At 38.9% G+C, this 22,219-nt stretch overlaps 2 protein-coding genes across 2 annotated transcripts in view; both read left to right on the top strand.

The window, feature by feature from the left end:
• The first annotated feature begins 473 nt into the window (after positions 1-473).
• sall4 (spalt-like transcription factor 4) lies at positions 474-7,808 on the top strand. Its single transcript, XM_058409522.1, has 4 exons — positions 474-717; positions 2,734-5,208; positions 5,301-5,605; positions 5,733-7,808. Exons 1-4 carry the CDS (start codon positions 651-653, stop codon positions 6,156-6,158), a joined length of 3,273 nt encoding a protein of 1,090 aa, XP_058265505.1. The 5' UTR covers positions 474-650; the 3' UTR covers positions 6,159-7,808.
• A 171-nt stretch (positions 7,809-7,979) lies between these two features.
• LOC131365737 (probable phospholipid-transporting ATPase IIA) overlaps positions 7,980-22,219 on the top strand; it is a 44,982-nt gene continuing 30,742 nt past the window's right edge. Inside the window, exons 1-12 of the mRNA XM_058409524.1 lie at positions 7,980-8,367; positions 11,530-11,674; positions 13,611-13,724; positions 13,818-13,926; positions 15,807-15,865; positions 18,033-18,084; positions 19,281-19,375; positions 19,459-19,539; positions 19,635-19,710; positions 19,815-19,891; positions 21,421-21,581; positions 21,874-22,016. Of these exons, the coding sequence (XP_058265507.1) occupies positions 8,291-8,367; positions 11,530-11,674; positions 13,611-13,724; positions 13,818-13,926; positions 15,807-15,865; positions 18,033-18,084; positions 19,281-19,375; positions 19,459-19,539; positions 19,635-19,710; positions 19,815-19,891; positions 21,421-21,581; positions 21,874-22,016 (1,189 nt within the window). The 5' untranslated portion in view covers positions 7,980-8,290. The remainder of the gene's footprint in view (positions 8,368-11,529; positions 11,675-13,610; positions 13,725-13,817; positions 13,927-15,806; positions 15,866-18,032; positions 18,085-19,280; positions 19,376-19,458; positions 19,540-19,634; positions 19,711-19,814; positions 19,892-21,420; positions 21,582-21,873; positions 22,017-22,219) is intronic.

The following is a 22,219-nucleotide window of genomic DNA, read 5'->3' as shown; positions in this document are numbered from 1 at the left end:
AGAGATAGAGAGATTAATGAAGGGTGCATGCATTATAAAATACAAATTTCAGTAGCCTGTAAAAATAATGTTTAATTTTTAAATCCAGACGTTTTGGGAAAACACACTTGATATACAAAGCTCTAAATTGTTTAATTAATATACATAATTGGTTACTTTAATTCAATATATGTTTAGTTATTTTATTATTTCTATTATGAATCTTTTATGTACCCTAATGGATCACTCACTGTTGTGTATACACTGAAGTTGAGCGTGCTGGAAAAGTTTATATACAAGATCGCTTAATAATTATAAAGTAACACTGACCTCTTTCTGATTTCTGATCCACGCCTTGCATGCCTTTCTCTCCCCGCCCTCTGAACACGCCCCCGCATTTTGATTGGCTCTTGCGAGGTTCTACTCCCGCCTCCTTATCGCGTTCTGCTTTCCTCATCAATGAAGCCTATTTGAATAATGTGCAAGCACTTGGACTGGAGCCAATCAGCTGTCAGGGCACCATGATAAATCGCAATGCATTATTGATAATAATAATTACTTTGACATGCGCATTTCTACTTGAAGGGCTAATTTCGGCCGACCTGGAGAATTTACTAAGGCGAAGGAGTAAAGCGTGTTACTCTTTGCCCCAGATGGTGGTGTAGCCTGCCATGTCGCGACGCAAGCAGTCCAAACCGCAGCACATCAACTCCGAAGAACCCAATTCAACAGAAAATGGTAAGAGCTGGTCAAAAAAAAAAAATTATTATGTTTATGAAATTAATTTTTTTTTATTATATTAGTGTTTATGTCGAACTTGAAGCCCGTTCTAAAGGCTTAAAGTTTTTTTTTTGGTGCTGGTGATACTAGGTAGTAGTAATTGGGATTCATTTCAGTTCAGTTGTTTGATTAGAAAAGGGCTATTTATTATTATTTTAATTAAAAATTTCATCCATGTTTGGATGCCGCTCTGTTGTTTAGTGTTCTAACGTGTTCTGTGTTGGCGCACACTAAAAACACACTTTTTTACATTTTAGAGTTAATAATTTATTTTCACCTCTTATTTGTCGAAATATTGTTCCTAACAATATATTTTGCAGTTTGTAACTGATCTAAAAATTATTTATATATATATATATAATAATCTCATCTCCTCGGGTGATCCTCGAGTGAATTTCGCGTTAATCTGCGGTATTTATTTTTTTTTATTATTATTTTTTTTTAAATCCTCATTTCTGAATGAAATCTTTTCTCCTAACTTTTAACCGAGGCGATGAACTGATGCTCATGCGGTCAACTGAGGGGAAAGTTCTAGCGTACTAATTTCTCCTTAGGTTATTATGAGTATTTCGCTTTTGAGATGCAGTTAGGGGGTTGTTCCAATTATAAATACATAGGCGATGATCAATACAAAGGCGATCAACAGGTTTCTGCACGAAACTTGATTCCAGGGACAAACTGGCCACAAAAGCAATAAACCCCCCACCTCAGTTGAAATGCATGAGTTTCTTTAAGCTTCATATGGAGTTTGGGGGATGGGGGAAGAGTATTTGTGAAGGTGGGGGGTCAATGGCTGTTCACATATGTAAACTGTAGCACCACTGCATGATCTCTGGCCAGGTTGACCCCTTTACATGCGCATTTGCCTGGCTATTAATTACCACAACAAAACAGAAAAAAAACCCAAATGTAATCTGAACGATTAACTTGCATTTAACTCCATAAAATCATAGTTCCTTTTTAATCACCATGAAAAACTTTGAGTATTATTATGTAATTTGAGTAAATGTGACCCAAAAGGACTCCTCATATTCCCCTTCTTGGTCAACGCGCCCCCTTGTGGCGATTCGGTTCTTATCTGATTTATCTTCACCCACTTGAGGATTTATTCATTTTAAGCGTTGTTTATTACTTTTCGTGGTGATTCTATTCCACTAAATATTTCTATATGAACGACCTAACACAATATTTTGTACTTCGTTATCTTGTATATTGCATTCGGCCCATAAGTTGATCCAAACTTGATCAATTTCTCAAGTTTTTTTTTTCCTCTCACAAGTTAGTTAAGTTTGTTTACATAAATCACAGTTTTGTGCTTCGTCACCTTATTTCAGAGTCCCCATATAACACGAGCTGCAACTTGTGTGGTATCTGGTTTTTATGAACAATAAAAAACAGGATGCCTGGTGAGCAATTAATGAGCCTTTCTCAGTTTCGTTGCTGGAATGTTAATGGCCTTCTCTCTTTTTTTTTCATGCAAAACGGCAACATTTGGACGACAAGGTGGCTGAAAAACGTAAAGGCTAGACTGCTTGTTTATTCTGACAAACTTTTTGGAAAAACTGGCTCAAAGAGTGAGATCAGTCAACATAGTTTTTTATTTATTTATTTTTTTTATTGTCCATATTTGGGACTTTGGTAATGTGGATGGGCCTTTACAAAATATGGTACTTTTATACAGTGATAAGGCAAAGTAATGACATCCTTTATAGACATAGCCTCAATTAAGATACCGGTATCCTATCTGAAGTTATCAGCTGAACCTTTCAATATGATCAAAGTGTTATGTACAGTGTCTTGTAACCAATACCCCTTTGGTCAGTCCTGTAACAGTGCAGAAGCTGCTATTATTAATATTATGTATGTTGATGCATCAGATCTATTTGGTACATGCACTGCTAAAATTTTTCACTGATATCCACATCCATTCAATCATCTCTCTCTTTTTGGATTGCTGTTTGTTTATTGCTGCAGGGGTTCTACAAGATGTCCGTACAGAGGATGGGAATGAAATCAAGAGGTGTCGATTGGAGGAGACAAGAGTCTGTGAAAAATGCTGTGCCGAGTTCTTTGATGAAATGGAGTTTCTTGAACATGAGAGAAACTGCACCAAGAGTCAACAGGTTGTCATTATGAAGGATGGGGAGGGGGGTGAAATACCGCTCGAGTTCTCACAACGCTCTCCTGAATTCCAAAGTGACCACAGCGATGGGCGGTCCAGCAGTCATTCTCAGTCAAAGCACAGCATTGACTCAGCTGACACTACTGAGGATGCATTGAACCTAAACGGAGACGGAGACTCAAAACAATCCCAGGACGATATGTCCAACAGCCTTGACATTGGCTACATAACTGCTTCCAAATTGCAAGACTCTAATGTTACTCTTGAAGCCATGCCTGCCACCAGAGTAGCTGTAACACAGCATTCATCTAGTTTAGCTTCTCAGAAGTCTCCCTCATCTCAAGATGCCCTTCACGCAATACCCATGATCCTCGAGCAACTGGTTAGTCTTCAGCAACAGCAACTGCAGCAGATTCAATTGACTGAACAAATTCGGATACAAGTGGCCATGATGACACCCCAGAGCATCCAATCTGCAATGGGAGCCACAGTGGATCCACTGAAGGCACTTGGTGCACACCTTTCTCAGCAGCTCTCAGCTGCCGCAGCTCTAATTGGAAAACGTACAGGCACGCAGAGTTTGTCTTTGGAAACTATGAAGCAAGGTAAATTAACCCAGTCTAATGGCATTCCCACAACACATGCTGGAAGCATTGGCTCCATACCCCTGAAGACCGATACAAACAAAGGGCTCCCAGATCTAGCAAACAGACTTCCAGCTTTACTTCCTCAATCACCAGCAGTTATGGCATTCCAGAGCCCATTTACCAACATTGCTGCAAACTTGGACCCCTCCAAAAAAGGCAAAAACAAGATGCATGGCATAACAGAGTTGAAGAATGGTGGTGGTGAGCAGATGTACAAGCATAAATGCAAGTTTTGTGGAAAGACCTTTGGGAATGACAGTGCCTTGCAGATTCATTTACGCTCACACACCGGTGAAAGACCATTTAAATGTAACATTTGTGGAAACCGTTTCACAACTAAAGGAAACCTTAAAGTGCATTTCCAGAGGCACAAAGAAAAGTACCCACACATTAAAATGAATCCACATCCTGTACCAGAGCACCTAGATAACATTCCTACAAACAACGGCATTCCCTATGGCATGTCTGTGCCCATTGAGGAGTCCAATATGGTAGACAGCAAACCAGTGCTTGGGCTCCCTTCCACAGGCATCCACTCATCAGTTCTCCAGGGATTCAAGCCTACTTTTGATGTTCCACTGACTGGGGAACTGTACACACAAAGACCCTCCTCATCTGGCAGTGATGGTGCGTCCATTTCGTCAGGCATGTTCAATAGTGAGGTAGGACTGGACCAAAACAAAGAAGCCTCGGATTCACTAGGAAGCCTGCATCAAATAAATGGTAACAGTGTGCTTGGTGAGAACGGGTCTGGCACAGCTAAGCTTCAGCAAATGGTGGATGGCCTGGAGAAGAGGACCAATGACCCCAATGAATGTCTGATCTGCCACAGAATCCTGAGCTGCCAAAGTTCCCTTAAGATGCATTACCGTACCCACACAGGTGAGCGGCCCTACAAGTGCAAGATATGTGGTAGGGCCTTTTCTACTAAGGGCAACCTTAAGGCCCACTATGGTGTCCACAGGTCAAACACTCCTCTTAAAATGCAACACTCCTGCCCAATCTGCCAAAAAAAGTTTACCAATGCTGTTGTGCTACAGCAGCATATTCGAATGCATATGGGTGGCCAAATTCCCAACACTCCATTCCCTGAGAACCAATATGAGGGCCCTGAAGCAATGGATTCCAGTTTGACCGAGAAGAACATTGACGGAAGTGGGCTTGAGGAGAGCATGGAGGAACAAGATGTGGATTTTGACAATCAAGAGAATCCAAACTGCTCTGAGCCTACTCCTGCACATGCTGCCAAAGGCGATCAGCCGTTCAGTGGCTCAGCTGCCATGTTCACTGGCATTACGGCCCTAGAAAACCAAATGAAAAGCCTCACATCTACCCTGAACTTGCAGCGACCGAGCAGCACTGCTTCCGAGAGTGATGGTGGGCCCAAAGAGTCACCGTCCACAGCTGGAGAGCTGGAGTACAAGAATGGGCGCAGTCCAGTTGCATCAGATTCTGCTTCATTTCACTCTTCATCTCCAGTAGATGGACAATTGGAGAATGGACAGGCAAAATCTCCAGAACCTGTAAACCCAGATGATTTGAACGGAGGAACCGTCAGAGCGGAGTCTGATGGAAGTCAGGATTTCAGTGAAACAAATGGAGCCCTGGATTTGACTTCCAGTTTCAGTACAAAGGCCATCAAAGAAGAGCCTGGTCTGTCATTGTCCAATGGAGAATATTGTGAGTAGACTTTATTTATTTTAGCTCAAATTCTATTAAAATGCAATAACTATATGGAATTGGTTTGTTAAATAAGCCTTTATGCTTTACAGCTGCTGGTCACATGCCATTCCTGAGGGTGCCTCCAAGCCTGGTTAAATTGGAAATGCAAATTCCCTCTGAGAATCCAGTTGTTGCCAATAATCAGCATGGTTCACAGCCATCCCAGGCAACAGGCACTCCGCCACCCAGCTCAAGTGCTTCTCGCCGTTCTGCCAAGCAACACCTGTGTAACGTATGTGGCAAGGTCTTTTCCTCGGCTAGTGCACTGCAGATCCATGAACGTACACACACTGGAGAGAAACCCTTTGCTTGTACCATCTGTGGTAGAGCTTTTACAACAAAAGGAAACCTCAAGGTAACTCATAACTGCATTAGTCTATATGCTTATTTATGGGCATAAATGTTCAAGTTGTTATGAACCTATAAGCATCTTGTTATTAGAGGTTTGTTTTGCTGATGTCCTTTTAACTTGTTTATCGCAGGTCCATGTTGGAACACACATGTGGAATAATTCAACAAGACGTGGTCAGCGATTGTCTTTGGATAACCCTATGGCATTGATGGCCATGGGTGCTGAGTCCAAGATGATGCCAGAGATGTTGCAGCCCCCGAAAGATCTGATCTCCTCCCCGATGAACTTTGACCCATCGGTATGGAACCAGTATGCTGCTGCTTTCTCGAATGGGCTGGCCATGAAAGCCAATGAAATTTCAGTCATCCAAAATGGAGGAATCCCACTTCCTGGAAGCCTTGCTGGAGGCCCTTTGGTTGGCTCCACAGGAGGCTTGATGAAGATGGACTCTCATTCAGGCATTCCGGGCACGGTCGCTGAAATGGAAAAGAATGGCTCGGAGAGTGTCGTAAAATCACAGTTCCCACATTTTATGGAGGAGGGCAAAGTGAATTAAGACCAAACTGAGCTTCTCTCGGTGATTTTCGAATGACTTTGCTCCTCTACCAACTTTTCAGTAGGCACAATCAAATCTGGTTCTTTTGTGTTGCTTTTATTTTTTTTTTTGTCGTTGCTTTCGTAAACTTGTATAAAATGTCCTAATACGAGCAACACTTGGATTTGTGGACTTCATCTGAAACTTTAAAACTGATGTAACTACTGTAGTTATTACTGTTCCTTTTTCTCTAATATATGCGGGTATTTGTCAGTAATGTTTTCTAGAAGTTGAATGTAAGTTTTACTTGAAAATATCTTTCTTCCAGAACTGTGCTACTAGTGAGAATTTGCTATGTAAACTACACTTTTACCAGCGCTCACAGTAAATCGGTGTAGGCTGCAATCTTGCCATTTATTTTAAGTCCCATTCTTGTAGTCCCATGTTCTTGTTGGTGCTCAGAGATGAAACGTAGGACCCATTTATTTTACATCTAATCTTGGGCAGTGTAGAATAGTTCGTTTTGCTTGAAGTTCCTGTTAGTTTCAGACTTACCTGTTGAAGTGACTGGAAACTAGATTTCATATTAACTTATTCTATTGAACTGCAGTGTAGCTTCTATCTGCTCTACCAAAAATGTAATTTAAGTGCCTCTATGTGGTGCATGTTTTTAAATAAAGCACCGCACGATTATAATGAAGGTTCTTTTGCAGATCTTTTTGTTTATGACCAAAGTGTACTATATTTTTACATGTAGCTTTAGACTATTGTTTGAGAAATCCACAAGCATTTAATGTGGCATTTGGGCCTTTATTCCCATCAGTGGGATTGACCATCCATTATTTGAAAACTTTAAGGTTTTCCTTTGTAAGGGCCAATACAACGCTGAAATCCCTGCACTTTATTTCTCTACATGCGGCCAAGATTTGGTAGATTTTAACTGGAACATCTGTTGACCAGGGAGCTGTTTGTTTGCTGTTATTTTTAGTTTGTCTGTGTAATTTTTTTTTTTTTTTTTCTGCACAGTGTTTCCTGTTATCTTAATTTTATCCATGTAAGCTGCATTGTTGTAGATGTCTGGTCAAAATGTGCTACTTTTGTGGTGTATCAAAGGGAACCCGCAAACAATTTGATAACTGCTTTGGTCATTTTCTTTGAGACCACACCCCGTTTTTCTCAGAACGATTTGTATGCTTTAATGTTTGTCGGAAACATCAACTTGGGTCAAACGTCTACCTCAATTAGATGCCTTTTTTTTTTTTTTTTCCTCACTCTACTGACTTGAACAGCCGTGTAATATATATCTATTTTTATTTTTTTTCTTGTCAAGTGCTCTGAGTAGGTGATGTTAATGGTTACAGTCTTTCCAGAACCTGCTGATTTTTCTTCCCCCACCCCCCCTTCTAGTAATGAATGTATCACTGGACACTTTGCACAACTCTTGCTCAGACTAGAACAAGGTGCCCTCAGAAAGACTCCTGTACATTTTCTTTTGTATGCATTGCCAAGTTGTGCCTTTTTGTGATTTTGAAAAGGGGGAAAAAAAAAAAAAAGATTTTGTCAGATCTTGGTCAGAGGGATCTTGTGTTCTTCAAATGCTGAGTCTGTTTTAGGTTTGTTTACAGTGTAGCCCTTTTTTTTTTTTTTTTTTTTTGTAAATGCTTGCTTTTTCCTCTCCCTCTCTCCATCCTCTCTTGATATTTTGAAAAATAAAATAAAAAAAAAAAAAAAAAAAAAAAACAGGATCTAAAACGAAGCCTCTGTGATCTCAATTTATTTGAGGTGTCTATTTATTTATCTAGGTGAGGAGAGATGCTGAGTAGAGGAAAGTGTTCAGCTGGGAGTGTGCGTGAATGTGAGTGAACAGGTGATCTATGCCTTGGACTAGATTTATCTCCAACTTCCCAGTGATCGGATCCATGCCATAGGTTAATTTTTTACTCCTCTGCAACTATCATATGGATGTCAGGAAAATGAATATCGGTCATTATAATCGTGGATGTGCGAGCGATCATCTCGTCCCATTCGCGCTCATGTGTCAAAAGCTTTATTGAATAGCCGACTCGGAGGCTCTGACGGCTCTAGCTGCTGTTAGCTTCCGCCCCTGCTGGGAGACACGCCTGGGCCGAGCTCACAACCGCTATCAGCCCGTAATGGCCGGAATGACGGACAATATTCCTTTGCAGCCGGTACGGCACAAAAAACGCCACGACAACAAGCATAAAATCGGGTAAGAGTAGCGATCACTGGCGGCATCCGCGTTTAAAAACGGGAATTTATCTGGTCTGGATGCTGGGTTTTAGCTTGCTAGCTTGGCTGCTTATGTGCTAGCAGGGCGGAAAAATAAAAGCGTGTGGATATCTGCTTGTTTATCATTTCATCTTTTGGTGTTAAATTCGCGAAATGAGCCTTTTATTCTGCCAATTGTTTTAGCTCGGAAAATTTACCGAGCTAACGAATGCACCGACATCCTTGTTCCGGGTTTAGTCGGTACGTGCAGGTGCATGTTGTTGTTTTGTTAAGACAAAATGTGAGAAACGTGGCGGATTTTTCTTTATTATAACAAGCTTAGCATTTCGGTGAACCAAGTGAGACTGGATGTGTATGAAGCTGTACGTGTGTCTGGCAAATAATAAACAATATTCCATTCATCTTATCTGTTTGGAAAGCTTTTGTTTCAGCAATCGCAGTTTCGAAGCTAAGAGCCTTGTCATCAATCACTGCTCTACACAGTTTAAATATTTTTTTTTTTAGCCTAATCATCATGGTATTATGCTAATCGTGTACTCCCGGTTTAATATGGAACTGAAGATGGGCGTGTATATAAACACATACAGTGTATTGTCTCATTCTGTCATTTTCAGTAAGCCCTTGTAATGGTTAGAGACTAGACACTGGGAACACCCTGAATGGGACACCAGTCCAACACAGGGCATCAGACAATGTAAGACTGTATACAGTAAACCCGAGCTCAGGATCAAACCATGGGCCCTGCAGCTCTGCCTACTGTGACACCATGTTATCCTATACAAATCTAATCAGACTACATTTTCATCTGCCACCTTTATTTTACATAAAAGACACCGTATAAACACATGCACGTTCTGCTATTACAGTGACATGACGTTTAATGAGATAAATGATGCTCACATGGATGTATCAGCAGGCTAATGCGCTTATTTAGATGTAAAAGGAGACTAATTAAAAAAAAGTTATTAGCAGGTGTCAAATACAGCTACCTTGCATGAGAAGAAATGCTGCTTATATACTGAAGCGATGTGAAATGTCCTTTATTGACTTGGCCTGTGATTTTGCCAGATTCGGGATTCTTTCTGATACCTAGATGTTTCTGAGAACTGATTTATTCATATAACTATATTTAAACAGATGTAGCCTAGTAACAAACTGTGTGTGTGTGTATTGTTACTTGAATTACACTTAGGTGTATTCAATGTCCCTGAGATAAGCAGTGGAGCCACCGTGACCCAGTCCAGGATAAAGCACTTCTGTTGTAAAATTAATGATTGAAGAATAATAAGAAGAAGCTTGTATTTGTAACATAAACATTACAGCACGGGGTCAACCTTGATACCCCGGAAAAGAGATGGTCAAGGGCCTTCATCAAGAGCCCAGCAGGGCTTGAATCAGACTAATAAAATATATCTTACAAGCAAGACATATTAATACCCAGGGTGTTACTGTTTACATTAAATAGAAATTGCTTATTTTTAAACCTGCGGTCTTTATAGGTTGTTTACACACTATTTTTTTTAAAAAGAACTTTAGAGCTATGTGCATTCATAAGGGAGCAAATGGAGGAAAACGAATATTAGCTCTTGCCATATCTCTGTCATGCACCACCATTTTCTATTTGCATTGGAAATTATTTAAAAGAATAATGCACTTCATAATGCAAAAAGGGAAGAACATTATAATTTTTTTTTTTATGCCAAATTCACATCACCATCTTCATTTCCATGAAGGTGCTTTGGTAAGTGGCCAGAACACTTAGCTTATTATTTGCTTCTGCTCTATATTATATTCTGATACGTACAAAGAAAACGCTGCGTATTTGGAAGGTCCTTTTTTTATTTAAATAGGATCTGACACAGAACTCAGAGCCAAACATGATTGTCTTAGAGATGAAGTTTGTTTGAGAAGGGAGGCGGTTAGTAGATAAATGTTACACTATAACACTGGCTGAAGGAATTTATGGTGCCTGGTTTGCGAATGGAAGAAATGACCATGAGTAAAAAAAAAAAAAAAAAGTCAAATAAAAGTCTGACCTTTGAAGTAAAAGACATGTTTTGTTACTAGAAAACCCACAGCTTATTCCTTTCTTAGTGTCTTTCTAAATAATCTCTTCCGCCTATATGATAGTAGTTTTTGTCATGGCTGTTGCTTATGGTTCTGAGATTGCATTGTTCATAACATTCTTGCTCATATACCAGTCTTGTGTAGCTCTCTGTTCTTGCTTTAGTTTTTTGAAGCTGGTTCCTACAGGGCGACCTACAGGGAGTTAACACAGCAGTCATGGTGTAATCGGGCGTGATCGTGAATTAACAAACTGAGGAAATGAGTTAATGTTTTGATGCTACTAACTGATCACGGATTGTGCAACTGAAACTTTGTCACCACATATTGTGTAACTGGAGCTTATGTATTGTGGGAACGTCTTACATAGCGTAGTTAATTATTTGAGAGCGAAGTCACATAAGGTGACATAAGGTAGCTAATGTCCATGCAATGCAAGTGACTTTAATGCGAGTGTGACTTTATACGTCTTTCCAAAACATGTTATTAAATCATCTCCCTGCTGAGGTTCCTGTAGCCACAATGGTGCCATTAAACTTGTAGATTCGATTTATTAATTCACGCCCGTGGGAAACTTAAATCATGGACGCAGTATGTTATCTGGAGGCCTTCTTTTGTGGTCATACCGTATTAAACAAATCACCACCATTTCCCCTCAGTGGTTCTGTAACAGCTCCAGAATTTTAGTTATTTAGATATATAGGAAATGAAAGAACCTAAAATTACCAACTGAATTAGAAAAACAATACACAATGACTGCAAGGTTTATGTGTACAGAGAATAGATTAAGCCACAGCATTTCTCTGTAAAATGAAAGGATATATATTCTCTTTATTCACGTTTTATTCACTTTCATCTTCAGCCAAAAACTTTTCCAGCTATGTGCACTTCATAAACGAACAAAGGAAGAGAATATTCAAACCTGATTCAAAACTCAAAGTTATGTAAATTACTTTGCCATTTTAGTAGTCACTATATTTGTGCAAGATGTAGGGAGCGCAACTGAAAGAATATAACTTTGTGGCATGATGAATAAAATAAAATGAAATAATAAAAGAGGAATTGATATATATTTCAGGTGCTGCCCCTGGTCGAGGTGCTGTGGATCAGGGGAATTTCGCCCTCGGACAGTTTGGCTGGGACACCCCGAGAAGAGGGAACAGCGGTACCCGAAGAATGTCATCAATAACCAAAAATATAATTTCTTTACCTTTCTGCCTGGGGTAAGGCACACTAAATGCTCACCCAAGAGTACAGCTTATTTTTTTTGTCTTTTGCAACTAATTACTACAGGCGAGTCACTTCAGACACACGATATGTTTTCCATATTTTCCACAACCCAGCTAATCTTGAGTGATTTTCTTACACAGGCTCAGATTTTTGTTTAAAAAGAATTTGCATGGCAAATAACCTTAGATTACCTATAGGTCTTCTGGATGTAAGAATAAATCTGTGGCTGAATATTGAGGCACTACGATCATTTAAATCTCATTAAAAGACTTTGAGATTAAAATTTTCTGAAAAAGCTTGAGCTAACTCTTTTAGGTGTCATTGAATAGACGGAAGAAAAGATATATATTAACAAATGACCAATTTTTTTGTTAATAATGTAATTAGTGCTGCTCTATGTACTCAGGCCATTTTATTAGGAGCATACGCACGCCTGTAGCCTTTCTGTCAGTTTGTACCGTTTGCACCAATGTAGTCAAAGACACCTAGATTTCTGATGTTTGTTGTGAATGTTATCAACATGATTTCATGCACTGCACTGCTGCAACACAACCAGCTGATTGGATAATTCCACTAATGTTCCTGTTAAAGTGGCCAGTGAGTTACACCTTATTGCCAAAGGTTTTGGGACACCCCTCCAAATCATTGACTTCAGGTGTTCCAATCACTTCCATGGCCACAGTTATAAAATCAAGCACCTAGACATGCAGACTGCTTCTACAAACATTTGTGAAAGAATGAGTTGCTCTCAGGAGCTCAGTGAAATCAAGTGTGGTACTGTGATAGTTTTCCACCTGTGCAATAAGTCCATTTGTTAAAATTTTCTCACTACTAAATATTCCACAGGTAACTGTTAGTGGTATTATAACAAACTGGAAGCAATTTGGAACAACAGCAACTCAGCCAAGAAGCGGTAGGCCCCATAAATCACAGAGTGGGGTCAGTGCACGCTGAGGAGCCAACTTTCTGCACAGTCAATAGCTAGAGACCTCCAAACTTCATGTGGCCTTCAGATTAGCTCAAGAACAATTCGATGGATGAGTCTGGGTTTGGCAGTTGCCAGGAGAACGGTAGTTGCCTGACTGCATTGTGCCAAGTTTTGTGAAGGGGGGAATTATGGTGTGGGATTGTTTTTTAGTGGTTGGGCTTAATGCTACAGCATACTAAGACATTTTGGACAATTTCAAGTTCCCAACAGTTTGGGAACAGTTTGGAGATGGCCCCTTCCTGTAACAACATGACTGCGGACCAGTGCACAAAGCAAGGTCCATAAAGACATGGATGAGTGAGTTTTGTGTGAAGGAACTCACATGACCTCAATGACCTCAGATAGAACAGCTTTGGGATGAATTAGAGCGGAGACTGCAAGCCAGGCCTTCTCGTCCGACATGAGTGTCTGACCTCACAAATGCGCTTCTAGAGGAATGGTCAAAAATTCCCATAAACACACTCCTAAACCTTGTGGAAAGTCTTCCCAGAAGAGTTGAAGCTGTTATAGCTGCAAAGGGCAGGCCAACTCCAGATTAAAATTCATGTGTATGTAAAGGCAGATGTCCCAAAACCTTTGGCAATATAGTGTATATCAGCACCTAAGTTCATTAACAGAATTAAATTGTTTTCATAAGATCTTTTAGTATTGTATGTTGACGCACAGTGTACATGTAGAAAAAAAATGCTCTGTAGTGAGCATGAAGTCAAGTTTTTAGTTTTATTATAATTAGCATAAGGTTTACTTGTTTTGAGTGTTTGACCTCAGAGGCAGAAGGTGTTGTATTTTACTTGAAATCTTCACTGTAGAATAAATAGTTTTGTAAATAATGGCATTTGGTCATGTTTTATTATAAGAATATTTACCAGCAGCCATAAGCATTGAACATTATGCCATGGTTTTTATTATAAAGATTACAATATGAGCCGTTATGTTTGCAGGTGCTGTTTAACCAGTTCAAGTACTTCTTCAATCTGTACTTTCTGCTGCTGGCCTGCTCTCAGTTTGTGAATGAGCTCAGACTCGGGGCTCTCTACACATACTGGGTTCCACTGGTGAGTCGAGGACGTTTTTGTTTGCGGTGTCTTTTATTGCTTTTGAAATATGTGCAGCCTTTTAATGCATATATATTTTTTTGTTTGGTACAGGGCTTTGTTTTGATCATCACGATAGTGAGGGAAGCAGTGGAAGAAATCCGATGTTATCTGCGGGACAAAGAGGTCAATTCACAGATTTATAGCAAGCTCTGTACAAGAGGTGAGCTGTTGTTTTCACTGCAACACCATGCAGCTGGATGAGGACTGGCAGTGTTTGTCTCAGAGAACAGTTTATTGTGAATGGACATGTAGAAGCATGTGAGGGTCTGTGTAGACATTACCTAGTGCATACTAAACAACTGTCTAGAAAATATCAGCACTATTATGCTATTGTTAGGACTTAGACAGATATTGTTGAAGGTTATAATCTGACCTGATTTGATTTGAGAAATGTTGCCCATCTAATATGCTGACTTTTACATGCAGTAAGCATATGATACTGCTGAAACACAGATGTGGCAAATGAAATAAGGACAAAAAAATCTGTAAAGAATTCTTCTATAATTTCTGTCACATTATGTATAACAGCCAGTTGTTTGTAAATGTATGTATATCAGTATCACATATCCGCTGATGCTCAGTGATTTGATATTACTCTCTTAAACAAATGAGTTTTATTAACAATAGTCCAACTGACCTGTAACAAATGCCTATGATGCATTTACTGTTTTGAGTTTGTCTTGGCACCGTTTACATTCATTATGCATTCGTCCCTGTTGCCAGCTCAGAGCCATCTCAGGAGACGACGGTTACCAAACCTGCGTTGTATCCGTTCCACCATTTCCGCTCATAGGAATGTCTGTAGAGGACATATCAAGCCAGAACAACTCATTCAAATGACAGCACAGTGTTTAAAGCCTTCTCTAATTTTAAGCAGGGGAGTCTTAAGAAGAGAGAAGTTTACACTGGCATGACAAGCTGTTTATTAACTTGAAAAGCAAGGGAAAAAAGGATGAATGTTTATAGCTACTAGAAGGTGCCTAATAACAGGAATAAAAAAAATGCAGTGTGTCCTCTAATAGTTAAAACAAATTGGCAAATTGCAGTGGAAAACATTATTGGAAAGTAATCATCTTTGCATCACACCACACAGTTATTGATTATTTTCTTATAACAGCACACCCCATTACATAAAGGCAGCATTTCTGTTGTGAAACGTCTGCACATGTAATGCTCATGTCCTACTTAAATATAGTTAAATTTGAAGCATGGCTGTGTCATATGAAGTCGAAAAGTGGAAACGGTGCATTGTGCATTATTCTCACATAGCAGGCTTAGGGTTTACGACAGCTAAGCTACCAAGCAGAGCCACTAGCTACCTCACTCAGGGTAGTAGTGATGAAAAATAAAAAGTCAAAGTGCCCCATGCTCCAGTTTTTGAGGTATACCTAAGCTCTGGCACATTCATCAGTGAAGGTTTTTTTTTTGATAAATGTTTTAACAGAGCTTTGGGTTTTTTTTCAAAAAAAACACACAATACTATTAAATTCCCATTTTCCATTTTCCAACTTCGCTCTGATTTTACGTATCACGGCAGAATACAATGACTTTTTGATGGCCTCAGAGCACGTAACCTGTATGTGTACGTGCTAATGTTTTGCATATGCTTTGTATGAGGTCCCTACACAGGTTATAGGTCGCTGACCTTTTCCAAACAATTTTCGTCATTAATTCGGAGTGGAACGAGAGCGTGTTTTGCCCACTACCAGAACTCTTGTAAAGACTCATAGGAGGGCATTGTTGAGAAGTAAATGGAAACCTTGAGGTCTGGGAAATCTCAACACACACTCTTTAAGTGAAATTGAATATGTACCCATGAATATCCATATGTTAATGTTTTTGTCACTGAAATAGTATTGAATAAACGCCAAAAATATTAGACACGTCTATGGAAATACATATGACGATTCGATCTATTCTATAGATGTTACTATATAAAAGGATACTTTAAGGCAACATGTAGGATATTTTCAACAGTCTTCATTCACAGAGAATTAAGGAGTTTGTTGCCTTCACTAATCCTTTTTTTTCTTCTCCCAGGAACCATGAAGGTGAAAAGTAGTGGCATCCAGGTCGGAGATCTTATCATCGTTGAAAAGGTTGGTGTGTTAATCAGTCCTGTCTTTGTAAAGGTTTGAGATCTTGTGACTAAGGGCATCTTTTCCTAATGAATGCCTGAGCTGTTTTCCTTCCTTTAGAGATTTGTAACTTGACTCTTAAGCCAAACATTATGATTAAACATTTATTTGTAAAATGAAAATAATTATTAGTTACAAAGTCATTAAATATGTATAAATATCAGTTTAAATATTTAATGTCCACACCATCATATCCTTGATCAATATTCAGGTAAGAATATACCATTTTTCTGTTTTATCTTCAACGATAGCGTAATTGCCTTTAATGAGTTCATTGTGAGACTAAATCGTGTAGCCTGGGGCCAGCGGTTGCTTTATTAGTAATCCTTTGTAAGTCCTCTCTGGTATTTTGCGTCACCTTTTGTTAAGCAGTTGCCTTTCGGTCTGCAGCTTGCTGTAAGAAGATTTGGTTGCCAGGCTTGTAAACTCTCAAGATGTGCCAGAATTTTCTTCTGGAACCCTGAAGATAATCTTCTTCAGTTAGCACAGCTTTCTGCTGAAAGAGTTCAAGTCAAGAAGCTTTTATTGTCATATATAATCATATATAATTCTATCATATATAGCTGGTGCACCACACAGTGAAATGAATACAGCGTTCCTCCAGGACACTGCTGCTACATGAAACAACACAGGACTTAGTAAAATTTAAGACAGTTTCACGTAAAGTGCATGTGTGCAAACTTCTGCAAATACTGCAAGACAGTACAGAAGTACATGCATAACTATATACATAACAGCACATTCGCACATATCACATGTTCACACTAATTTATGCTAAATTCATAATATGAATTTTATTTGGATATTAGTTATTTATTTACAGTTAACATACACAAGAAGAAAAGCCTATTGCTTGTTGTCTTCTGGGAAAAAAACAGTGTTTTCATTTGATCTGTAGCCATGTTCAAATTAACACGGGACATGGAGGTTCTGTAACTACAGCACATCTTACGAATCCCACCACAGATACACTGAGGTGCGATGATGCTGTCAGTCGAATGCTTTTTACCTTTTTAAGCGGATTAATAAAGGATCTTTACAGAATCAGGGACAAGCAGGTGTGTGGAAACATCACATCACTGTCAGCCAGACTCTAATAATATCTTTTTCATATGATGAGGAGAAAATAGATAGATAGATAGATAGATAGATAGATAGATAGATAGATAGATAGATAGATAGATAGATAGATAGATAGATAGATAGATAGATAGATAGATAGATAGATAGATAGATAGATAGATACCTTATTGATCCCATGAGGGAAATTCTTTTGTTACAGCAGCTTAGTCAGTTACAAGACACAACATACAAAAAAATGACACTAAATCTCATAGCTGAACGAAATTTGAAATTTTGTTAGAAGATAATTCTTGTCTAAAATTAATATATACTCTCTGTTATAGTACATATTTAAAATAAAGGCTTAATTAATGCCTACATCAGTTCCACAATTTATTTTCGTACATCTGACATGGTTTGACTATGTATATTCAAAGCCCTGAATAAAACAAAACCACAAGCCTACATCTTAGCTGAGACTGTTTTGCAACACACACCTCAGCCGCTATACTAGTCTATTGTTAATTGCCTTTTAATATACTACATTTATAGTTCCCATCAGTGCCAATATCCTCCTGTGATTTCATACTGGTTTACATTAATACTACATGAACTGATCATGCTCACTATATCATTCAGTCTAGTCATTAGAAATCTGTTTGTATAATAGTATAAGCAATGAAAGTATTTTTATGCAAATAATACTTAATCATTTCTTAAGTCTGACTAAACACTGCCTTTTTTTCCAGTGTAACAAACTAGCTCGCTGTACCTTTAACACGTTTTAGCCTAGATAGTTTCCAGACATGTAATAAAATGGACAACTGGACAACCGTTGACTGGTGTTCTAGGTCATGTGCACTGTTTTGGGGCTTCTGCAGCTTTGTTGTACTTTAAGCAACAGTCAAGGCAGTGTATAATTTCTCGTAGGACTCGCACACTAAACACAGCCAGTGGATGTAATCAAAATGCAAGTTACTCTAGTTAGTATAAGCGATACTGCAGTAGCTTGTCATGTCTTTTATTTGTAACCATCTCTCACCCATGCTTTCCCACTCCACTCTAGAACCAACGTGTTCCTGCTGACATGATCTTCCTACGGACGTCTGAAAGGAACGGTAAACATCCATCACCTCATCCCAGTCTTCCCATCAGAAATAAAGGGGAAAGGCCAAGCAGGGTTGAAATTAGGTGAAGGGTTTAGTTTAAAAGATGGACACCATTTTGCCTCCGAAACCTCACTCTTGTGTGAAGAGATGGCATGACAGTGTCATGCTATGGTTTCTGAATCTTGATCTAAAAAAAGCTTTTGGCTGCTCAGCTTGTTATGGCATGGAATAATCAAATCTCATCTTGACTGAGATTTCTTTTTGTCTTTCAAATGGCAAAGGCAGTTGGCGAGGAAAATCAAGACATGCAAAGCAATGCAGAAAATCGAAGGAATACACAAAACAAACAAATGCAAAGGGCAGAAGGACAGAGTATCATCTGAATAAACAAATGACCAAGAGATTGAAATTTGTTGCGTGCTTGGCAGAGTGTTGTTATTTCTAAAAAGTTCAACTGCAAGGTCATCCGGTAAAACAGTCTGTGTTTGAAAAAGAAGAAAGTAGACTTTAACTAGAAATTAGTAAAATGTCTGAAGGAATTTTTTTTTGATCTTTCAGACTATTCAAATCCAATCCTGAATAGTTTTGCAGAGAGTCTTGAGTGAAATCTGAAGTGTTTCTTTAAAGATGGGGGTTGAAGCATGCCTGCTTGATGTGTTGGTTTTACGGGAAGGGGTTGCATTGTTATCTGCCCTGCAGATGTAGACCATTAGGTCAATTATAAAGAGCCTAGGGTTCCACAGCCCCAGCAGGATGACACATCTTTTAAAATGGGGGCAGGGAGGTGAAAATCTTGCCTATAAACCAAACTCTAGTTTCAGTTGGATCTGTGCTTTTTTTTTTTTTCTATTTAATAGCATTTAATAACATTTAGAAAATTTTAACTCATACAGATAAACAATAGCTGCATGATGATGATGATGATGATGATGATGATGGTGATGATGGTGAGGAGGAGGAGGAGGTGTGTTATAGGAATTTTATACCTTACTGCATAAAATCTATAAAATACACAAAATTTTCAATGGCTCTGGTAGGACAAAGGAATTATGCACCACAATGCCCTCTAGAGGCTAACAATGTACTTCAACAGTTTCAGTGTAAACATGCTTCATGTAAACCAAGAGAAACTGTAGCATCTAATCCCATGTACTGAACGAATGATGCACTTTCAGTCCATCTCTGATCCGCCTGTTCTTCTCAAGGCTCGTGCTTCCTGAGGACTGACCAGCTGGATGGAGAAACAGACTGGAAACTGCGCCTCCCAGTGGCCTGCACGCAAAGACTTCCGACTGCAGCAGTGAGTTTTGCACTAAATTTCACCGAGTTCAGAGCTTGAATGTTCCAAGCAGCATTAAACACACACTATGTTCTTGCTTCTAGGACCTTCTACAGATCCGGTCATTTGTGTACGCTGAGGAACCCAATATCGACATCCATAACTTCATCGGTACCTTTACCAGAGTGAGTACCGATGTGCTCATGCAAGGCGATGCTTTCTAAATGTTAAATCAAAGCACATAAACTCACCAGAAAACTGTCTCAATTGCTGCTTTTAGGAGGACGGAGACCCTCCTGTCAACGAGAGCCTGAGTATTGAGAATACGCTGTGGGCCAGCACTGTTGTTGCCTCAGGTAAGTAAAGTTGTTACACCTTTTCAATGTATTCATGTGGGAATTTATTCTTCACGTGTCCTATTCTGTGCTCATTACCACTGTTTCTGTGTCTGCAACTACAGGTACAGTGATAGGGGTTGTGATTTATACCGGCAGAGAACTTCGCAGTGTTATGAACACATCCAATCCAAGAAATAAGGTACTGTTTACTCGAATATTTTTAGGATGTATAATAATAATAATAATAACAATAGCAACAACAATGACAGTAATTAATATTGCAAGCATCATTTTCAGGGGCCAAGCACCCAGATTATGTGAGCCACACATTAACAGTCCTACATATGTTGCCTAAAGCAATCAAAGAATAGCAGAGAAATAATTTTAAATAAATGGATTCTTGAGTGATTTGCAGTTTTGCTCATGATTTGACCACAAACAGAATTCTCTGACCTGTGATGTTGCCACTTTGAGTTATGGTTGTGCTATAGACTGTGTTTTTTTCCCTTGCAAGTTAAATACACCTAATGTATTCATTCATTCATTATTCGGTACCTTTTTTTGTGCAAGTATCTGCACCAAACTTACATCTGTCTTATATTTGACAAAATCCAAGAAAATCAAATTAGACGGAAATTTGCATCAGAGTTCTTTGAACTCGTCTTGACTCAAGGAATCCAGGGATAATCGGCTTTGAAATGTAAATTTTGGACACACGGTTCAAAAGTTAGGATCATATACATACTTCCCAAAGCTAGGCCCAAATTTGACCCGATGGTGGCGCTGGTAGCACTTGGTCAAAATTTGGTCAGATTGTTTCTTAGACCCTCCACAATCAATGTGCCAAACTTTGTACCAGATGGTTCTATAGGCGGAAAACAAAAAAAAAAACCCACATTGGGTGTATAGTCACTTTCAGTGCTTGCTCTAATAATAATATTAATAATATTAATAATAATAATAATAAAATTTATACATGAGTGCTACTGAATTCTCTAATCTCAACTGCTTGAAAGTTGTTCAAATCAGGTTTATATTAATTTGCTCGTATAGTAACAGCTCACTCAAACGACTTGTAAGTATACTTCACACATGATTTTTGTCCCATTTTTTATGTCACAGATAAAAATTCTACATTTTAATAGAATTCTGGCAGTATCTTACATGTTAAAAGCCACCACTAGGAGGATTACATAGGCTTACACAAAAGTCACAGCTACAAATACGACAGTGATGAAACATGCTAGTTAATAAAATGGACAGAAAAGTATATCCCCAGTACCTGAAGCTCACTTTGAACAGTGTTTGTCTTTATCTAACCCCATTTTCTAGCACAAACCGGTGGTGCTGATTGATGATGTAAGCAAGACGTAATAATGGTCCTTCGTTAAAGGGTCATTGTCTTATAGTCTGACTTGGAGGACATGGTATCGGACTCAGATGTCAAGATTTTATTACGGTCATCTTAGACACATCTTTTAGCAATAATCAGTATTAAAGACCTGCTTAAGGCTATTTTTTAATAGATAGAAACAGATAAAATCGTATAATCAGCCCAGAAAGTCTTACAAGCCTTCTGTAAAATGACAATCCGAGGGATTTTTTTTGTTGTTGTTTATTAACTTGGAAAATTAAACTTCAGTTTAGTGAATTGAAAATTAAACTACAGCACCAAGTTGTGCTTTTTATTTAAACACATGTGAATTTTATCCCCATTTGCTGCTCTAGATTGGGCTTTTTGACCTGGAGGTAAACTGCTTGACCAAGATTCTGTTCGGAGCCCTGGTGGTGGTTTCCCTGGTCATGGTGGCTCTGCAGCACTTCGCTGGTCGCTGGTACCTTCAGATCTTCCGCTTCCTGTTGCTCTTTTCCAACATAGTGCCCATCAGGTGAGGGCAACTGGTGTAGTTGACACAGTCTACACTAGCATGACAGAATACCATGTGGAAGATGTGAATTAGTTTAGATTTTGTTAACACTATTGTTGTACAGTAGCATACTGTGAATTTGTGTAGTTTACAGTGACACGATAAAGATAGATAAATTAAACATGAAAATTTGAATATTGTACAGCCTAACACATTAAAGAGCACACATATTTGTGGCATTTATGATAATGCTAAAAATTATGCCAGCAGTAGCATTCTCCATATTAATTGTTCAACGGCATCTGGTTCTCAGTTTGCGTGTGAACCTGGACATGGGGAAGATGGTGTTCAGCTGGATGATCAAGAAAGATTCAAAAATCCCTGGAACTGTGGTTCGAGCCAGCACCATCCCAGAGCAGCTTGGACGGATCTCGTATCTCCTCACCGATAAGACAGGTAAGAATCAGATTTTGAGAATTTTCAATTTTCTGTTTGTAGATTTACATAAATAAATAGGAAAAATTCAGAAAAAAAAATTAATTCAGGAAAAATATGATCAATTTTACATATATCCTTAATGAGTAAGCGACAGAGGTGACAGTGGAGATGAAAAACTCCCTGAGACGACGACATTAGGAAGAAACCTTGAGGGGAGCCTG

The sequence above is a fragment of the Hemibagrus wyckioides genome, linkage group LG15, assembly GCF_019097595.1.
Source record: "Hemibagrus wyckioides isolate EC202008001 linkage group LG15, SWU_Hwy_1.0, whole genome shotgun sequence".
Taxonomy (NCBI): Eukaryota; Metazoa; Chordata; class Actinopteri; order Siluriformes; family Bagridae; genus Hemibagrus; species Hemibagrus wyckioides.
Note: the sequence above shows the minus strand (reverse complement) of the source record. Positions and strands in the feature narration are given on the sequence as shown.